The 13,451-nt window shown below is 38.7% G+C and overlaps 1 protein-coding gene across 4 annotated transcripts in view; it reads left to right on the top strand.

The window, feature by feature from the left end:
* The window catches only part of WNK3 (WNK lysine deficient protein kinase 3), a 154,172-nt gene that overhangs the window by 51,929 nt on the left and 88,792 nt on the right, over nt 1–13,451 (top strand). For all 4 annotated transcript variants that reach the window (XM_035712180.2, XM_035712181.2, XM_025468536.3 and 1 more), the window contains exons 7-10: nt 629–848; nt 5,074–5,368; nt 6,157–6,350; nt 6,446–6,595. In XM_035712180.2, the coding sequence (XP_035568073.1) occupies nt 629–848; nt 5,074–5,368; nt 6,157–6,350; nt 6,446–6,595 (859 nt within the window). The remainder of the gene's footprint in view (nt 1–628; nt 849–5,073; nt 5,369–6,156; nt 6,351–6,445; nt 6,596–13,451) is intronic.

Genomic DNA, 13,451 nt, shown 5'->3' with positions numbered 1-13,451 from the left:
ATTTTAGATAGAGGTGTATCCTTGCATATATACTTTGGCCTAAAACACTAGACTTAGATACTTTAAGAAAACCATGGGACTTTGCTGAACTAAATTAGTTTCATTCAGAGCATTCTCTAAAGAGTGAAGTACACTGACTAGATTATTGTTGATGGAGTCAGTAACTTCTATTTGTAAAAGAGTTTGAATTTCTGATTTCCTTTAGAGGTTATATATCCAGAAGAGCTTTTCGTTTCCTTTACTGTCAATCTGTTGTTTGAATTTTAGTAACTTAGGCCAGTGGCTTAGGGAAGCTAGTCACTCCACCTAACATATACTTCAACACTTCTACAGTTCTCTAGGCATACTTATAGGTATGTTAAACTTGAGTATATAGCTATGCTGCTGGTAATAATCTTTAATTAAGGTGACTTTAAGTGCGTGTTAGTTGGGATTTCTTTGCATCCTTGGTAAACAATAAGTTGGATTTAAGATTTGGTTTTTATAACAAGACAGATTAATGGGGTAATTAATAGAAGAGTTAAAATAAAATTGTTACTTTTATATAATTGATGTTTACTAATTAAGGATTCTATATCTTATTTATGATTGGAAAAACTGATAATGAGATACGTATTTTGTTTATTAGGTTGTCTATCAGGGACCTACTAAACCACGCATTTTTTGCTGAGGATACAGGACTGAGGGTGGAGTTAGCAGAGGAAGATGACTCCTCAAATTCATCCCTGGCTTTAAGACTCTGGGTTGAAGATCCTAAAAAATTGAAAGGCAAGCACAAAGACAATGAAGCTATTGAATTCAGTTTCAATTTAGAAACAGATACCTCTGAGGAAGTAGCGTATGAAATGGTAAGTGAATCCTACCGCTGCTCTCCACCGCCTCCCCATGCCCCTGCCCACTGCTGCCCTTTATAATATCAGAGTTGATTGATTCCTTTCTCCTTATTGCTTTATTCCCTCTCATTTTTCCTTTTCTTTATTTAAATTATTTTATTGTGAAATGCATCTCTACAGCAGAGTATATTAAATCTGTATGTACAGCATAATGAATAATAAAACACTACTGTTGTTAAGAAACAGAACACAACCCATACCTTAGAAGCCACCTCTATGCCCCTCCCAGTTATATTCCTTTCCCTAATCACAACAGTTAATACCTACCCTGACTTTTGTGTTACTCATTCCTTTGCTTTTTCTTATAATTTAAGTAATATTTTCTTTTGTTTTAAAAACCTGAGTGGCAAGCCCACATCTCATTGGTTCCTGAAGTTACTATTAGGTGAAGATACCCAGGAGTGCATAAGCTGAACAGTCTTTTGGTCATAGTCTGGCTTCAGCTTTCTTTAATGTTTATAAGAGCCATTTCTGGGGAAGTCAGCAGGCAAGGTCATGAGTGAGTTCAAGGAAGAACACACATGGCTCACCAGTCAGGTCACTGATGGGCTGTTGTGTGGACCAGAAATTAGTTGTCTGATAACAATATGGTTTGATGGGGAGTGGGCCCTTCTGACTTCTCTACTTCTACTCACCCCATGATCCCTCTCCCTACATAGCAGATGACAGCAGATAACTTCTGTGGGGTTACATGTGTGTCCACACCTGATCCAGGCTGCTGCAGTGCTTGGAGGGAAGGTGTGTAGGACCTTTGGCAGCACATAGACAAATTAGCCAAGTACAGATAGTCTTGAGCCAGGCTTACCTGGGCATTCTGTCCTCCGGTTAAAAAGAAGGATGGAACATTGACAGTGGGGATCTTGGAGATGATAGCCTTTAACATGTCTATTTTTGTAGTCATACTGTCCTAATCTGGAATGATTGCCTTGGACATCCGGTGCACAACTATTATCCTGATATTTCTCTTAACTATCTTTCTAGATTTCTCTTCCTCTCTTCATTGGGTTTCATATTTCCTAAATCCCATGTCTTTCTCTTTCTTGGTTTATTCTCTTGTTTTAGTGACATACTTCCTCTGGTCTGCTTCTTAACAGAATGGGTATGAGAAGTAAATTCTTTGAGACTTGCATGTATGACAATACTTTTATTCTATATTGATATTTAATTGATTGACTAAGACATTTTAGTTTGCATTTAAAAAAAATTAGACTCATTGTTCCATGCTTTTCTAGCTTTCAGTATTGATACTGAGAAGTACAAAGCTGTTCTGTTTTCTGAATCTTTTGCATGTCATCCATTTTTTGCTTTCTGGAAGCTTGTAATAATTTCTATTTCTTTGTTAGTATTCTAAAATTTCACAGTTATGTGTCTTGATTTGGGTCTATTTTCATCTACCGTGTTGGATTCTCAGCAGACCCTTCCAGTCTGTCAACTCATATCCTTTAGTTTCTTGGAAATTTCTTTAAGTATTTTATTGATTTCTTCCCCATCGTTTTCTTTCCGGAAATGTTATCATTTGGATGTTGGACTCTTGGATTAATTCTCCAATGTTCTTATCTTTTCTATTTTCCATCTTTTTGTCTTTTTATTCTCCTTTCTGACAGATATTATCAACTTTATCTTCTACCCCTTCTATTGAGTTTTTCATTTCTGCTATCATTTTTTTAATTTTAAGAGTTCCTTTTTATATTTTGGTCTGTTCCTTCCTTAGAGTAAACATCTTGTTTTTTGTTTCATGGAGGCAATATTATCACACCTCTCTGTAACACTAGTAAAGATAGTGTTTTTGACATTTTTTCTCCCTGTGTAGGCTCTTTTCTACAAATTGCTGTTTTACTTTTGCTGGTTTTGTGCTCTGTTTTCTTGTTAGAGGCTTTTCTGATATTTCTGATAATTCTTGGCTAGTTGCTTATGATTAATAGATTATAGGAGACTATATTTGTTTTCTGTTGCTGTGTAACAAATTACCACAAATTCAATGGCTTAAAGCAACATCCATTTATTATCTCAGTTCTAGAGGTCAAAAGGCCTAAGTGGGCTTCACTGGATTCTCTGCTTAGGATCTTACAGGCTAAAATCCAGTTGTTGGTGGCCTGGGCTCTTATCTGGAGGCTCTTGGTTGGTGGAGGTGGGTGGGGGGATGCTTTTGAGTTGTTGGCAGAATTCAGTTCCTTATGGTTGTAAGACTGAGGCCCCTGTTTCCTTGATGGCTATTAGCTGGTTGTTACTTTCCACTTCTAGAGGCTGCTTTTCAGTCTTTTCATGTACCCCCACTCCATCTTCAAAGTCAGCAATGTCTTGTTGAATCCTTCTAGAGTCACCTGCTGGTAAAAGGCTCACAAGGATAATATCCCTATTTTAAGGTCAACTGTTCATAGCAAAATAATGGGAGTGATATTTCATTATATTCACAAGTTTGAGGATTAGGATGGGACATCTTTGAGGGGCCTTAATTTTGCCAAACACAGGAACTTACAGCCTATTGGATGATGTGATTGCTTGTGTTAGACTTGTTAACTTTGACTTATAACATAGGGTGTCTGGGTAGGCCTTTAATTAGGGAATCTTTGACATCAATATTTATAGGTATGTCTTCTTGGATTGGTCAGGTTCCCCAGATAATCATCTTTCAATGTCCTTCCTGAAGGATAAGGGTTTGGTTACTGGTATTTTGGTAGCAAGTGGGGTAAAGAGCTAAGGGTTTCTGCATATGGCATTCAGCATGCATATGGTCATTCAATTTTGTTTTCCACACGGTAGCCTTAACCCTCAACTGTGTCTAGTGTGCCATAGTCCAGAGACCCTCTCTTTTACCCTCTCTAGAGAACAAATCTCCAGGCTTCTTGGGTAGGGAGAAGCAATCACCCAAAAGTGTGGAATGGAGGGTGGGGTACAGGGATCTAAATATTTAACTGCTTCTCACAACCCTTTCACTTAGTCTTCCTTATTTTAGTCATCTCTTTTGACTTAACCCAGTTCTGGAAGTAACTGATATTGCCAGTTCCTGTGCCTTATGAGTATTTTTCAGTATAAATGATTAATGAATCTCAGCCTTCCCTAGTTCACCTTTTTCAGGACTGCTAGGTCACTTATTACTTAATCTGTTTTCCACATTCCGGAGTGTCCAAAATGTTGTTGCTGTTGCCTTTCTCTTATTCTCCCTGTCCTTGTGGTTTACAACCTAAAAATCCATTTAGTATGGGGTTTGTTTTGTTTTGTTTTGTTTTGTTTTTGGAGCTTCGGGAGGGAGTGAAATTAAATATATGGATTCCATCTAACATTTTAATCATCTTTCAACTACCACGAAATTTCCCTGAGTCTGCAGACCCCCAAGACATGCTTTAAAAAACAGATTGTAGGACTGAGAATGATATGCCATGACACCTCTTCAAGTCATCTTCTCTGCTACTCAGCCCTGCTCTTCTCAGACAGCAAGCCCTTAACTTCTCTTCTCTCACTCTTCTAACGCCTGGTAAGATGTAGTACTTTGCTGTGAGCCTATTTCCCTTTGCCTAGAGTGTGGATCTCTAAACTTCGTTCATACCTCCCTTAATAGCCAGCAAGTTCTTTTTTTGTTTTAATTCAAGTTAGAGTTTACCTTCCTCTGTGACACTTTCTCTACTTTTTCCTTTAGGGCTTTTCTACCTTATTTTAAGTTAAATTTGTACCATCTTACCACCAGATTGTGTGCTCATACAGGACAAAGGACCAATGTAGTAACTTATATGTCTCTGGAGTCCAGTACTGGGCACATTGTAGGCACTTAATGTTGAATGAGGAAACCTTTTTAATCTTTCACAAACCTTAATGAGTCATAAATTAACTGTAATAAGACTGCATGTACTGAAACATCAAGTTTTTTGTCTGTTTTTGTTTAAAGCCAGAATTATTTTAACAATGCTTGGTAATGGTGTTGTTTTTCTTGTGCTGATTAAAGGCTCTCGATTTATGTATGTCTGATTTAAAAAGAACATAAATATACATCCATTATATTGAATCACTATGATGTACATCTGAAACTGTCAATCATATTGAATTGAAAAAAAACATGTAAACAAATTAACTGTTAATTTAATAGCATTTGGAATTTTGGGGGGTCACAAAATAACTCTTCTAGTAAAAAAAAAGTTAAAATCTTAAATATTAAAGATGTAGTTTGCTTATTATGTTTTGTTTGTAGGTCAAGTCAGGATTCTTCCATGAAAGTGATTCCAAAGCTGTTGCTAAATCCATTAGAGACCGGGTCACTCTGATAAAGAAGACGAGGGAGAAGAAGCCAAGTGGCTGTTTGGAAGAACGCAGGGATTCCCAGTCCAAGTCTGCAGGGAATGTACTTCTTCAGCCCCAGAACACAACTTTACCCTCTGCTCCTGCTCAGCACACTGGAGCAGAATGTGAAGAAACTGAAGTTGATCAACATGTTCGACAACAGCTTCTAAAAAGAAAACCACAGCAGCCCCATCCCTCTGTTACAGGTAACAGCACAATTTATAAAAGCACACAATTTATAAAAGCACACAATTCCTCAAGAAGGAATTTTCTAGACTTTAAGATCCTTTGTATTTTATTTAAAAATTATTTATTTATTTATTTATGATAGTCACACAGAGAGAGAGAGAGAGAGGCAGAGACACAGGCAGAGGGAGAAGCAGGCTCCATGCACGGGGAGCCCGAGATGGGATTCGAGCCCGGGTCTCCAGGATAGCGCCCTGGGCCAAAGGCAGGCGCTAAACCGCTGCGCCACCCAGGGATCCTGATCCTTTGTATTTTAGACTCAAGTATAAAATCATGGTTCCTCTAATTTTTCTTTTTCTTTTTTTCCTCTAATTTTTCTGCTATAATACATTCTCTAGTCAGAAGGACACAGTATTTTCATAGTAATAACCAATTGTTCTATAAAGACAGTATTATTTTCTAGCCAGGTTCTAGGAAAATGAGAATATGACACTTAGATTTTTCTGAAGTCCTAATGGCAAGTATAGATTAGTTGGGGTTATACATGAAATGGCCAGCAAATGGAGTTGATTTTTATGTGATTCTTTGTTTATAGGTTTACTTTACCAAGAAAATTTTAGTTCTACCACAGTGTCCACATGGAGAGTTTATATAATGGTTTTTGGTTAACTGTGTAATGTGCATGTTTTATTTCAAGTTGTCTTAGGTTTTCAGAGGGAAAAGAGATATAAAACACTTATTTTCTATGTCATTAGGACCTTGTGCTTCAAGTTTTCCTTCTACTTGTTGCTTATTTTCTGTGTCATAGGTGACAATTTGTCCGAAGTGGGAGCTGGATCTGCTGTACACTCAGATACTTCAAGTCAGCCTAGTATAGCCTATTCCTCAGACCAGATGATGGGCTCTCAAGTGGTTTCCAACATCTCACAGGCTGAAAGAAATGTTCCAGGGATGATTTATCCATCCCAGCAGCTAGTAGGACATTACCAGCAGATTTCAGGGGTGAGGTGAACTGTTACATTTTTAAATATATAATCCATATATTTACTGTAAATGAGAGAGTTTATCTTTAATATATTTTTTTTCTTATTTAACAGCTGCAACAGCAGCCAAAGCTGACTCAGCCCCACATCTTGCCTTTGGTTCAAGGTCAGTCTTCTGTTTTGCCTGTACGTGTCCTTGGACCTCCAGTTGTCGCACAACCCCAGGTTTCCCCATTAACTGTCCAGAAGATCTCACAGATGAAGGTAAGATATATTTTAGAGGCTCTGTATTCAGTTAAATATATTCAACACTGTCTAGATTTTCTGACAAGCAAAGGCTCTCTTTCACAAATTCATTATAGTTTATGTAAAACTCCCTGAAAGCCAAAAGTTGTTTATGTTTTCCTTCACCTAAGATGTTCTTGAGGATGTGCTTAACATTGTGAAGCTAGAGTCTTGAGACACTGCTCGTATAATTGGAAAAGAAACTGAGAACTCCATATATGGATAAACAAACTTATTTAGGACTCAGATCTCTTGCTCCTGGTGATGATGGTTTGTTCTTTATATTAGACTTTTCTAGCCTGGTGTGAATGTGGAGGGATTTTCTTTTCTTCTTTTCTTTTCTTTTCTTTTCTTTTCTTTTCTTTTCTTTTCTTTTCTTTTCTTTCTTTCTTTCTTTCTTTTCTTTTCTTCTTTCTTCTTCTTCTTCTTCTTTTTTTTTACAGATTTTATTTATATATTTGAAAGAGTACGCACATGAGTGGGGGTAGAGGGCAGGCAAAGAGAGGGGGAAAAGCAGACTCCCCACTGAGCAGAGGCTCCATCCCAGGACCTGGGATCATGACATGAGCTGAAGGCAGATGCATTAACCTATTGAGCCACCCAGATACCCCTAGAGGGATTTCTTCCCTAGTTAATTGGAAATAGTATTTTATAGGCTTACAATTTTTAACACTTTCATCTAAATTTTTGGCTTTTATTTATTTATTTAAAAAAAATTTTTAAAAAGATTCTATTTATTTTTTCACGAAAGACAGAGAGAGGCAGAGACATAGGCAGAGAGAGAAGCAGGCTCCCTGCAAGGAGCCGGATGTGGAACTCAATCCTGGACCCTGAGATCACACCCTGAGCCAAAAGCAGACACTCAACTGCTGAGCCACTCAGGTGTCCCTAAATTTCTGGCTTTAAAAAAATTTTTTTGGCTTTTTGAAAAATTTAAATTCCGGAATATAAGGGAAGGGGGAAGAAATGTGTGGGAAATATCAGAAAGGGAGACAGAACGTAAAGACTGCTAACTCTGGGAAACGAACTAGGGGTGTTGGAAGGGGAGGAGGGCGGGGGGTGGGAGTGAATGGGTGACAGGCACTGGGGGTTATTCTGTATGTTAGTAAATTGAACACCAATAAAAAAAAAATAAAAAAATAAAAAAATAAAAAAAAAATTTAAATTCCGGTATAGTTAACATGCAGTGTTCTATTAGTTTCAGGTGTACAATATAGTGATTCAACAATTCTATACATTACTCAGTGCTCATCATGATAAGTGTACTCTTAATCCCAATCAACTATTTTACTCATCCCCCCCACTTCCCTTCTGGTAACTCTTTGTTCTCTCTACTTAAGAGTCTGCTTTTTGGCTTGTCTCTCTCTCTCTCTCTCTCTCTCTCTCCCTTTTCTTTTCTTTTCTTTTCTTTTCTTTTCTTTTCTTTTCTTTCTTCTTTCTTTCTTTCTTTCTTTCTTTCTTTCTTTCTTTCTTTCTTTCTTCTTTCTTTCTTGTTTTGCTTTTTATATTCCACATATGAGTGAAGTCATATGGTATTTGCCTTCATCTGATTGACTTATTTCACCTAGTATTATACCTTCTAGATGCATCCATGTTGCTGCAAGTGAAAAGATTTCATTCTTTTTTATGGCCGAATAATATTTCTGTGCACGTGCGCACACACACACACACACCTCTTTATCCATTCATCTGTTGGTGGACACTTGGGTTACTTCCATGATTTGTCTATTATAATTAGTGTTGCTATAAACATTGGGGCGCATATATCTTTTTGAATTAGTATTTTCATATTCTTTGAAGGAAGTACCCAGTAATGGAATTACTGGATCATGATAGTTCTATTTTTATTTTTTTGAGGAACTTCCATACTGTTTTCCACAGTGGCTGAACAAGTTTGCATTCCCACCAGGGGATTCCCAAGAGGGTTCCTTTTTCTCCATGTCCTCACCAACACTTGTTTTTTGTGTTTTTGGTTTTAGCCATTCTGACAGATGTGAGGTGATATTTCATTGTGGTTTTGATTTGCATTTCCCTAATGATGAGTGATGTTGATCATCTTTTCATGTGTCTATTGGCCATCTATATGTCGTCTTTGGAGAAATGTCTATTCATGTCTTTTGCCCATTTTTTAAATAGGATTATTTGTGTGTGTTGATATTGAATTATATAAATTCTTTATATATTTTGGTTATTGGACTCTTTATTGGATCTTGGCTTTTTTTGATTCATGTATATTTCTATAGGAGAAATAAATGTTTTTGTCTTTTTGACTCTCAAAGTCAGCATTATTCATTTCTGAGAAGGAGTAAACCGTTTTTATGAGAGTTCATATATTAAGATTATAATCTGGTTCCCTTGGTTAATGAGGCCTGGACACATGGTTCAGCTTTTTGCCATCACTGCATTTTATTTTCTCAACCTTACCCTCCCCTGTATGTGCCTTATTTCTTTGGGAATGAGATGGTCTGAGCATTCGCTATATATGATTCAGTTAGCAGCTGGCATGTCTGTTTCTTCCTTTTTTTTAAGATTTTATTTATTTATTCATGAGACAGACACACAGAGAGAGAAAGGCAGAGAGAGAAGCATAGAGAAAAGCAGGCTCCATGCAGGGAGCCCAATGTGGGATTCAATCCCGGGACTCCAGGATCACGCCCTGGGCCAAAGGCAGATGCTCAACTGCTGAGCCACCCAGGCGTCTCAGCATGTCTGTTTCTTTTAAGAGATTGGTATATAGTAAGTCATGGCTCATCAACAATTTTTAATGACTGCCATTTCTGTGGATGTAAGATAAAACATGATTCTTACCTTCAGGTAGTTCACAGTTTTGTAGGGGAAGGCCTACACATACTTGACAAATGTCAGGTACATTTAAAATCTGCTGAGGTAGGGCAGCCCCAGTGGCGCAGCGGTTTAGCGCCGCCTGCAGCCCAGGGTGTGGTCCTGGAGACCGGGATCGAGTCCCTCGTTGGGCTCCCTGTGTGGAGCCTGCTTCTCCCTCTGCCTGTGTTTCTGCCTCTCTCTCTCTCTCTCTCTCTGTGTGTGTGTGTCTCTCTGAATAAATAAATAAAATCTTTAAAAAAAAGTCTGCTGAGGTAAATTTAATCTGATGGAGTTGACAGTGCTTGGTATTTGGCTGGTGTTTGTAGGTAACATGGTACATATTCAAAATGGAGCTCTTGTTATGGTTTGTCTCTTTTTAAGACTTTCATGCAAAGTGTGTTGAATGGATGCTTAAATTAACTTGGGTTCAACCACATAGTATGCAGTTATGTGTATTTTAAAATGTGTTTCCAAAATGTAAAAGTTTTAAAAATTGAAGGTTATTTACCCATTTAAAAATAAAAGCTATGGGCAGCCCAGGTGGCTCAGCGTTTTAGTGCCGCCTTCAGCCCAGGGCCTGATCCTGGAGACCCGGGATCGAGTCCCACGTCGGGCTTCCTGCGTGGAGCCTGCCTCTCCCTCTTCCTGTGTCTCTGCCTCTCTCTTATTCTCTCTCTCTCTCTCTCTCTGTGTCTCATGAATAAATAAATAAATCTTAAAAAAAGGGTTTGAAATATATAATTATAAAAAATAGAAATTAAAAAATAAAATAAAGCCTATGAAATTATAAAACAGACAGTGAAAATCACCGGTTATTCCTCCAGCTAGAGACAACCTATTGTTTACATTTGTGGGTAAAGCCTCTAGATTTGTCTTTTTTTCCCCTATGTATACATATATATATGTTTGTTTATATATACATCTATATCACATACCTGCTATTTTTTGGACTGTCTTCACCATATATAGAAACCACATAAGCAAGCACTTTGACCATTGGTGTCTTTTTATGAATGTGGTAGTTCAAGTTCTAGGAATTATTGCAACCAACCTATATTTATTCAGCCAACTCTCTGCTCTCCTCTTTAGAAAGCTTCTGTGTTCATTGTAGCTATGCTATTAAAATCCTTTTGAGCTTTTTCTTAGAACTTCCAGTGTCTGGTGTGTGAAGGTGTTAGATTCAGTTACTCTGAATCTCTGCCAGGGTTTGAATGAATTATGTGGCAAGTGCAATAAATGAGAAGCCATGAGCAGTATATTACTGGGACTGGTCTCAATCCCTTAATGTATTCAACTAGCATTTACTCATGATATTAAGGATTTTTGTAGTACTAATACTATGCCCAGCACCTTTTTGATAACTTGCTGGAATTTTTAGAACATAATATTATTTTGTCCATCATTTTGTCTGGGACAGGCCCATTAAAATGGGCATGGTATATGCATTTATAATTTGAATTTTCTTTGCACCAGAACCAGGAACTGCAGCTGACCTTTGGAGTAGATGGACAAACTTCAGCAAAATCTATGACTTTAGACTTGTCAGTCATTGAAATTCCACAATCAGTCTTTTTCTGTAGTTTCTCCTCTGACATTGCCTGCTTCACAAATGACTCCCGAATATCTAACAGTTGGTCTTCAACTTGAGCCTCACCCTAGAAATGGGAATCTGGCATTAACCAAATCACCAGATACTAATCAGACATCTAGTTTCTTTTTATCTATTTATTTTTAAAGATTTTATTTATTTATTCATGAGAGAGAGTGAGAGGCAGAGACATAGGCAGAAGGAGAAGCTGGCTCCCACGGGGAGCCTGATGTGGGACTTGATCCCAGGATTCTGGGATCATGACCTGAGCCAAAGGCAGACGCTCAATCACTGAGCCATCCAGGTGCTCCAGATGTCTAGTTTTTCACTGGTTAATTATCCTCAAGCTTTGTCAAGTCATTCTGCCCAATACATGAGCTGTGCACAGACTGCTGCTGGTACAGCTCAGTTCCCTTCTAATTCCACTGGAGGGCATTCAGGGGCCAATCAGCCTTCCCAAAAGATACATTAATTATTCCACCTGTATCCAGTAGTAGATCAGGAATCTGTGGCTCTAGGTTCTTCAGTGCTACAAAGCAAGGCTGTGCATTTGAAGAAATCTTGTTTGCAAGCCTCTATTCAGCAGCAGATATTAATTTTACAACCTAAGATTATGGCATCCTACAAAATAATGATCAGTAGGATTGTATTCTGTGAGTATCTGAAGCTGGTGCAAGTGAGCAGCAGCCAAAGGGTGGGTATTAAAAGTGTGATTCAGTCCCTGGAATGGCCATCTTATTCTGTTCAACATGCTTATCCAGGACCACCTGAAGAACTTCCCATTTGAAGGCTCCCGGGCAGCTGCCATTTATGATAGATGCCCAGGAACAAGCTTCTTGCCCATCACAGCTAATTTACCCAATCCAGGCTCTAGCACAGCATGTTTATTCACTATCAGCCCTGGAGTATCCTCTTTACACTGTGCAACCACCAGGATCATAGTCCATCCATTCTATGCAGACTTCTTATCTATTCCCATCTGCAGTACAGCCCTCTTATTTGGCCCTAGGCCAAGGGCAGCCTGCCTTTCTAGTACAACCTTGGGTTTCATCACGTTTTCCAGACCAGGCAGCATATGTGATCCAAGCAGCTTACTCTGTGCAGTTTATAGAACAGTTTACTTACCAGTTACTGCCTCTTGACCATACCCATTATTCAACACAAACTGTTTACACCAGCCAGATAGATAACTGAACAGGTAACCTTCATAACCCAGTAAGTATACACGGTAAACCCTCCTGATAGGAAGCACGTACATATTACAAACTCTGCACATCAGAAGTTACACTCAGTACCACCTTATGTAGCAAAGACTTCTGACCAACAAGCCTATTTAACCCAACCCTAAGGTGGTAGAAATTCTTCAAAGTTGGAGCAAAAGACATTTTTAATATCAACCTTAGATATACAGATACATCCCATGGAGCCTTTATTTAATGTCCAGCACTCAGCAGCCCCATCAAAAGCAGATGTCTTTCTTATTTATTTATTTATTTATTTATTTATTTATTTATTTATTTATAGATTTTATTTATTCATGAGACACACACACACACACACAGAGAGAGAGAGAGAGAGAGAGAGAGAGAGAGAGAGGGGCAGAGACACAGGCAGAGGGAGAAGCAGGCTCCATGCAGGGAGCCCAATGTGGAACTCAATCCCGGGTCTCCAGGATCACGCCCTGGGCTGAAGGTGGCGCTAAACCGCTGAGCTACCCGGGCTGCCCCAGATGTCCATTTTAGTCGCCAGCAGCTAGAAGCCCAATTAGCATTACATCTCAAAGGGCCATGGAAGAGCAGCTTCAACACCCTGCATAGATGTCCGTCATTCAGTAGGCTTCCTCGCAGGCCCAGATCTAGCCCCCATACTTTTCTACACAGCTTTTGCAATCACATCTAACACCAAGCCAGATTTCTCATTCTTCTTTCTTTCTTTTTTCTTTTCTTTTCTTTTCTTTTCTTTTCTTTTCTTTTCTTTTCTTTTTTTTTCTTTTCTTTTCTTTTCAAGGATTTTATTTTTTTGATAGAGCAAGAGAGAGAGCACAAGGGGGGAGTGGGGGGAGAGGGAGAAGCAGTCTTCCCGCTGAGCTGGGAGCCTGATGGTGGGGCTTGATCCCAAGACCCTGGGATCATGAACTGAGCCAAAGGCAGACAGATACTTAATCCACTGACCCACCCAGGTGCCCCCTCTCATTCAGCTTTCATTCAGCATCAGCAGATGACTCATTCATCTTATAGATAAGCATAGAAAAGCCATCTATTCAAGAAGGTCCCATAAATCAACAGCAGTCTTTGGGTAGCCACCATGCTACTTTCCAGCAGCAGTTACCTCCTTCACAGGTACCTAACTAGGTTCAGCCATTACCAGATATGTCAAAGGCATGCTACTTTCCAACAGCAGTTACCTCCTTCACAGGACCGAACC

Source organism: Canis lupus, chromosome X (assembly GCF_003254725.2).
Source record: "Canis lupus dingo isolate Sandy chromosome X, ASM325472v2, whole genome shotgun sequence".
NCBI lineage: Eukaryota > Metazoa > Chordata > Mammalia > Carnivora > Canidae > Canis > Canis lupus.
The sequence above is the reverse complement of the archived record's forward strand: the minus strand, read 5'-3'. Positions and strand labels throughout refer to the sequence as shown.